Source organism: Brachyistius frenatus, unplaced genomic scaffold (assembly GCF_029030835.1).
Source record: "Brachyistius frenatus isolate BFR_SWC_R1_liver_20210118 unplaced genomic scaffold, ASM2903083v1 Contig_243, whole genome shotgun sequence".
In the NCBI taxonomy this organism is placed as follows: domain Eukaryota; kingdom Metazoa; phylum Chordata; class Actinopteri; family Embiotocidae; genus Brachyistius; species Brachyistius frenatus.
This window is the reverse complement of record NW_027210842.1, coordinates 232,501-240,000: the sequence shown is the minus strand read 5'-3', so window position 1 is coordinate 240,000 and position 7,500 is coordinate 232,501. Positions and strand designations below refer to the sequence as shown.

The window sequence follows — 7,500 nt, the reverse complement described above, 5'->3', positions numbered from 1 at the left end:
TCGGTTCATTAGTTAGTCCTCCGTCCGTCCTGTTCCTCCTGCAGAGCTCCCTGTCGGAGTCACCAGTCGGTTGAGTTGCCCTCCTGACTTGGAAGCAAATGGACACTATAGGTGCCACCTTTTGGTTTGTTTGTTTGTTTGTTTTTGTTTATTGCAATAAAGACTGTATTTTGGAACCGATACCCGAGTCTGTGAGCCTGCATTTGGGTCCTGGTAAACACCACCTCATGACAACCAGAGGTGAAAGGAAAGCGGACACAGGCATTCAGAATTAATGCTGATGTTACTTTATGTCTGCAGAGGGAAATGTTGATGATTTATCACAGCGAACCACGAGCCAATCAGGAAGCACCTCAAGTCCAACAACAGTGGAAGTGACGCTCAAACACTTTCTGTGACACAAACACCCATCAAGCGAATATTCAGAGTTACATCAGCCTGAGAGAACAAAGTCATTGTATTTTGAGGAGTTGTGAAATGCGTCATTAGTCTGCGTTGGTGTTTTTTACCTTTGGCGACCTGGACGCCATCCTTGGTAATCTTCCAGTCGACGTCCAGGGCAGCAGCGCCCCAGCTGACCAGCGTCACCTCCAGGCTCTGGTTGGCCACAGCGAGCGGTGGACAGTGCAGCTCCAGCTTGGGAGGAAGAGTCACGGTCACCTCCCCGCGGGCAGACACCTAAGAAAACAGAACATTACAATCTCTGACAAAAACACACATTTATTGTATTATAATGTAAAGAAAACTAAAAGAAAGCAGCCATGTGACCTGCTGAAGGAAAGGTGTGGAGATCTAACGGATAAGCGGACGGAGATGATTTTCTCACCTCCTTGTGTCCGGCCCACGCCATCAGACCGACCGCATAACGTCCTGGAAGTCCGTATTTGTGAGCGGCGGTGGTGATCCCGGTGCCCGTGGTGTTGACCCGCAGTGAAACGTCACCAAAGTCCCAGGACAGCGTCACCGGCGTGACGGAGGAGGCGGCGGACAGAGTGACGCGCTGGTGAACGCTCTGCAGCGGGAGAGCTTTCAGAGACACCGAGAACTCCACCGCAAACACATGATGAGCCAGAGTCCAGCCGCATTCCTGACAGCAAGGAAAGCATGCGAGGCTTCGCTGTTAATATGCACAAGTATTTCAAAGGAAAACATTTCTCCACTTAATTGTTGTTATTTGTGGTTTCACTATTATTTGTATGGTTTTGAATAAAAACTGAATGAAACATGAGTTTCTCCAATTTTTAAAAAAACTATTCTTCAATTTTCATTTGGAGTTTTTCGAGTTCGTCGGTGCAGGAAACTGAATCTGAGGATAAAAGGAAGTGATTGAAGCCACATCAGGAAGTTGTTGGTTGACTACAGGAAGCTTTCGAGGAAATCCTGAATGTTGTGGAACCAAGAGAAGAACGACTGACAGCAGGAAGCTGCAGCCGACGTGGTCACAATCACAAGCTGCTCAAGTGATGACTGATTGTTGATTATGTGACAAAAATATAAAACAAAGCTTTAACTGGACAATATTCCACATTTTTACATCTGAAGATGATTATGATGATTATTGACAGCTACCTTCATCACGTGGGGGTTCGTGCAGGCGGCCGAACACTGAGATTCGCTGATGAAGTTGGGCTCGGAGTTGGTGCTGCAGAGACACTCGTGCCGGGCGCCGAGGCCGCCGTAGCGGTGGGATGCACCGAAGCACACGCTGTTGCACTGTTCACGGGTGAAATTTCCCGGCGTGGAAGAAGAGAAGATAACGAGCTCACTTCGACCGCCTCCTCCGCTGCTGCTGTCCTCCAGGCAGGCGGCATAATTCAGACCTGAAGCAGAGACATTTAAGACTTAAGAGGATTTAAGGTATCAAACCACACCAGCATAGGAAGTGTTTATTCATCATAAAGACTGCATCATACCGGGACGTTATTTTACCCTTTGATGTAAGTTTTAAAAGGAACTCGCTCACCTGCGTTTCCTTTTATACTATTTATTTTATGATGTAGATTCAAAAGAAGGCCAGATGAGATGTTTTGTGAATATCCTGCCTTTTTATATGCGGGCATGTATTTGCTTTCATACCACAGGTGAGCAGGCTGACGTTGAGCAGCGGTTGGTGGCGCAGCTCAGGCGGGTGGTTGCAGAGCATGGCATTAGGGCGTCGGACTCGCACCCCTTTTTCTTGGAGCCAGCTGACCAACCGGAACAGCTTGCAGTCGCACTCAAAGGGGTTCCCGCTCAGATCGCTGGAGGAGACACGGACACATGAAGAAACTGAACCAGTACAGATCCTGTTAATAAAGCTGAACAATATGTGACGATGATGCGGCAATAAAACATTAATGCTGCTTCTTCATTAAGCGATTAGCTAATTTTAGTTAAATTAATCATCAACCAACCAGTTTTTAAATGTCTATAAGTTGTAACAATTGGTTTGCGATCATGTACATTTTACAACGGCAAAGTAATTCATAGGGACTTATGGTTATGTCACTTTTATCACAATATTAACAAGTTACATGGCCAAACGATGGTAAAAAAATAAACCATAAACCATATTTAAAAAAAGTAAAGCCAAAACTATCCAAGATGTTTTCGTGTTGTTAGATACTTCTTCTCACTCTAGTGTTTGTTTAAGTGTTCATGTTTCTGATAAGTTTGATTTAAAGTCGTAATTAGTTGCTATAAAGACAGGATGTGATGTTGCGATTGACGGATGCTCTAAATAAAGTAGTCATGGCAACAGGAGTGATGGGCGGGACTTTGTCGATACCCCATGATGTCTCCCTTTATATTTATGGTTTAATGTCTGACAACACCCCAACAAAATGGAAAAAAAAAAGTTTAAATAAAAATAATTCACAAATTTCAGCTTTTGCATAAAAGAAACTTCAATATTTTGGGAAATAATGACTTACTGGAGAGTAATAATCACTGAACTAGTAGTTAGCATAATAAGCTAATAAGCTACTAGTCCCTGGCAATAGTTGAAAAGATAAACAAACAAAATGATCAGTTTCGATAATTTACCTTATTAAATGGTGTATTAGTCACTCATTATCATTTATTATAAGCAGACAATTAATTGAACCACAAACACTTTTAAGTTCCCCTATTTAGCTCTAAACATCTAATTATACAGATAATTACACAATAATTCATTAGCTTACAGTTGTTGACAAATCATTTATACTACATTACATTATAGTACATTGTAAACAGCATTTGCTTAGTCACTGCTTACAAATGCTACAATCAGCTTTAAACCATAATGAGATTATTACAAAAGTGTAGCTAAATATGACATCTTTGGAGTAATTAAGGCTCCTGTGGTGGACGAGTGTGACTGCAGCTGTCAGCCAACACAGTGGGCCAGCTAGTACAAAACCAGGACCCTCAAACAGGGAAAACAGCCATCATCATTTAGAAAGAACTAAAGTGGATGAAAGAAGTTGTTGTTGTTTTACACTTGAAATAATATTGAATTTGAAATCAATGGAAATTTGTGGGAGACAATATGAGAGTGGGAGAACAGATGGAAGCAGGAATAATATAAATAAGTGTGTCTGTATATATGAAAAGGATTCAATTCGATTTGAATCATCTTTTCATATTTGTTTGAGAGTTATTCAGAAATAATAAGGATGGAAAGTAATTACTTACATTTGAGTTAAATTACACAGGTTGTCACATATCCGCTCTTCTATGGAGGTGATTTGGTTGTTGCTCAAATCACTGACGGAAACAAAGAGACAAATAAATGTTGACATGAAAACAAAAAGAACAAATCCATTTTTCTTACATTTTTTTTCAACTGCGCTAATTTATGACAATTACTATGATTTTGGCACAAATAATGTTGTGTGGGTTTAGGTGACCTCGGAGTCATTTGAAGAATTAATATGTAAAACTGTTTCTCCTACGTTATCAACAAATTCTATATTAATACAAATGACATTTAGATTTGCGTTTATAAAAAACAAAAAGGGCATATTTACATCCTCGTTACACAAAAATGACTCGGATGTAAAGCACAACACATAAAGGCATGATTTCATAAAAACATAACTCAACAAAAATATATAACCTGAATCCTAAACTACTGGCCTGTGTTATTTCTCCACACATCTTTCCCAACTCCATCCGTCTGCACTGTTTCCACCCCCCACCCCCCACCCCCATCCAGAGACTACATAATGGGGCCGTTGTGTGGTGGTTTTGGAAGGAGCTGATGGAAACCATCAGAGTCCTCTCTCATCACACACAAACATGCACACGCATGTGCTTAAACGCCCATCCAGTGGGTGGAAGAAGTAAGGTAATGGATGGGGGGGGGGCAACAGATGGAGAGAGGGAGGTAGGGGGAGTAATTGAACTTAATCATGGTGTGATAAGTGTATGTGTGTATGTGTGTGTGTGTGTGTGTGTGTGTGTGTGTGTGTGTGTGTGTGTGTGCGTGTGTGTGCGTGTCTGTGTGTGTGTGTGTGTGTGTGTGTGTGTGTGTGCGTGCATGCGTGTGTGTGTGTGTGTGTGCGTGTGTGTGTGTGTGTGCGTGTCTGTGTGTGTGTGTGCGTGCGTGCGTGTGTGTGCGTGTGTGCAGTACGAGGTTTTTTTTGGTCCAGCTTACTCCTGGGATTTGTGCCTACTTAAACCCAGACTAAGAATAAACCCGGCCTTCCTGTCCTCTGCTCTCCACCTCACATTTGCTTCGGGTTCTTCCCTCAGACTTCGTACTCACATGACTGACAGCGGCCCGCAGCAGAACACTCCTCTGGGGAGGACGTTGATCCTGTTCCCTTGAAGATACCTGAAAGATAGACAGAAACACGAGATACAAATAAACACAGATACACAACATGGTTTTGGTCCAATTACATGAACACACAATGACACCATGCAGTGTTTACTTACAGCTCTTTGAGGCCAGTAAGACGATCTAACAGGCTGGTATCAAGGGAGGAGATGTGGTTCTTGGACAGATCTCTGAGGGAACAAACCAACATATCCACATTTAAGTGGGGGCAAGACACACACACAGAGTCATTTACACCACAATGGGGCTGAAGAACCAAACGTAGTGACAGCCAGGGAGAGAGAAGGTGAAATGTTTAGGTCACTTGAACAAAGGTGAAGATGAATATATCCAGAAACATGAAGATGTGCCAGAGAACACAATGCTGAGACCAACACAGGGCTTTCTGGTTCGTTTTTATTTTTTTGCAATGACACATCACATTATAGATGGATGGTTTTAGATCATTTAGTCAATGTATTCATCAATCTAAAGGTCTGAGTTTCTTAATTTGTATTACTTAAAGGTTCGTACCTAAAGTCATTATTTTTTTATGTATTTTTTAAGGGAGCTAAAAGAGGGTGACAGAAACTACAAAAAAAAACACCAGAACCCCCCCAAGTAATAAAACTGCCCTGTAGCATCCAGGACCGAGTTCACACACACACACACACCGTTCACACACACACACACACACCGTTCACACACACACACACACACACACACACACCGTTCACACACACACTGTTCACACACCGTTCACACACACACACACACACACACACACACACACACACACACACACACACACACACACACACACACACACACACACACACACACACACACACACACACACACACACACACACACACACACACACACACAACGTTCACACACACCGTTCACACACACACTTTCACACACACACCATTCACACACCGTTCACACACACACACACACACACCGTTCACACACACACCGTTCACACACACACCGTTCACACATACACCGTTCACACACACACACACACACACACACACACACACACACACACACACACACACACACCGTTCACACACACACTGTTCACACACACCGTTCACACACACACACACACACCGTTCACACACACACACACACACACACACACACACACACACACACACACACACACACACACCGTTCACACACACCGTTCACACACACACCGTTCACACACACACACACACACACACACACACATCATTCACACACCGTTCACACACGCACCATTCACACATACACCATTCACACACACACTGTTCACGCACACCGTTCACACACACACACCGTTCGCACACGCACCATTCACACATACACCATTCACACGCACACCGTTCACACACACCGTTCACACACACCATTCACACACCGTTCACACGCACACCGTTCACGCACATCGTTCACACACACCGTTCACACACACACACACCGTTCACACACACACACACACCGTTCACACACACACACACACCGTTCACACACGCACCATTCACACACACACCGTTCACACACACCGTTCACACACCGTTAACAGTATGTACGTAGAAATGAAACACACCATAATGTTTCGTGAAGTGATCGCTCTGTGTAGTAAAGCCTCAGCAGCACAACGACCAGATACGAGTCAGAGAAAAAGAAACAGCTGAGTGGCAAGAAGCCCGAAGCTGAGAGGACCAAAGTCATCGTGGAGAGAAACAACGAGATCATCCACATCTCTTCTCTCAGCTAGATGTTCAGAAAACACTACATTCACAGAAAAATGAAAAACAAGACAAGTGTGTGTGTGTGTGTGTGTGTGTATGTGACACCGTGTGTGTGTGTGTGTGTGTGTGTGTGTGTGTGTGTGTGTGTGTGTGTGTGTGTGTGTGTGTGTGTGTGTGTGTGTGTGTGTGTGTGTGTGTGTGTGTGTGTGTGTGTGTGTGAACAGACCAGGAGAGAGAGAGAGAGCCCGTTCCCAAAAGGAAACATCTGTACATTCCAGACAAGCTGTGTAAGAAAGATGGAGAGAGAGAGAGAGAGAGAGAGAGAGAGAGAGGGAGGGAGAGAGAGAGAGGAGAGAGAGAGAGAGAGAGAGGGGGAGAGAGAGAGAGAGAGAGAGAGAGGGAGAGAGAGAGAGAGAGACAGAGGGAGAGAGAGAGAGAGAGAGAGAGGGAGAGAGAGGGGGGGGAGAGAGAGAGGGAGAGAGAGAGAGAGAGAGAGAGAGGGAGTTGACCGACATTAGGCTCCGCCCACTGGTTGATCATTGACACATCAGGCTGACACCTCGCCTTATGTGATGCTGTCACTATTGATGCTAGGTGTGTGTGTGTGTGTGTGTGTGTGTGTGTGTGTGTGTGTGTGTGTGTGTGTGTGTGTGTGTGTGTGTGTGTGTGTGTGTGTGTGTGTGTTTAACATGACCATATAATGTGACCTTCACCATGTCTATTAGCAACAGACTCCCGTTCTCTCAGCTACCCCTGGACACACATGGTTTTACTTACACACACACACACACACACACACACACACACACACACACACACACACACACACATGGTTCTGTTTTAGTAACGGTGTGGCCAATGATCTAACAACTCCTTATAAGGCCTGTCTGGTGCCACTTATTCTGAGCCCGAGGATGAGAAAACACACACACACACACACACACACACACACACACACACACACAC

General features: G+C 44.2%; 1 protein-coding gene across 1 annotated transcript in view; it reads right to left on the bottom strand.

The window, feature by feature from the left end:
* pkd1a (polycystic kidney disease 1a) overlaps nucleotides 1-7,500 on the bottom strand; it is a 69,569-nt gene that overhangs the window by 46,555 nt on the left and 15,514 nt on the right. The window contains exons 2-8 of the mRNA XM_069720516.1: nucleotides 4,906-4,977; nucleotides 4,733-4,801; nucleotides 3,658-3,729; nucleotides 2,077-2,240; nucleotides 1,570-1,820; nucleotides 827-1,087; nucleotides 510-678 (exon numbers count right to left, since the gene is read on the bottom strand). Coding sequence (XP_069576617.1) covers nucleotides 510-678; nucleotides 827-1,087; nucleotides 1,570-1,820; nucleotides 2,077-2,240; nucleotides 3,658-3,729; nucleotides 4,733-4,801; nucleotides 4,906-4,977 — 1,058 coding nt within the window. The remainder of the gene's footprint in view (nucleotides 1-509; nucleotides 679-826; nucleotides 1,088-1,569; nucleotides 1,821-2,076; nucleotides 2,241-3,657; nucleotides 3,730-4,732; nucleotides 4,802-4,905; nucleotides 4,978-7,500) is intronic.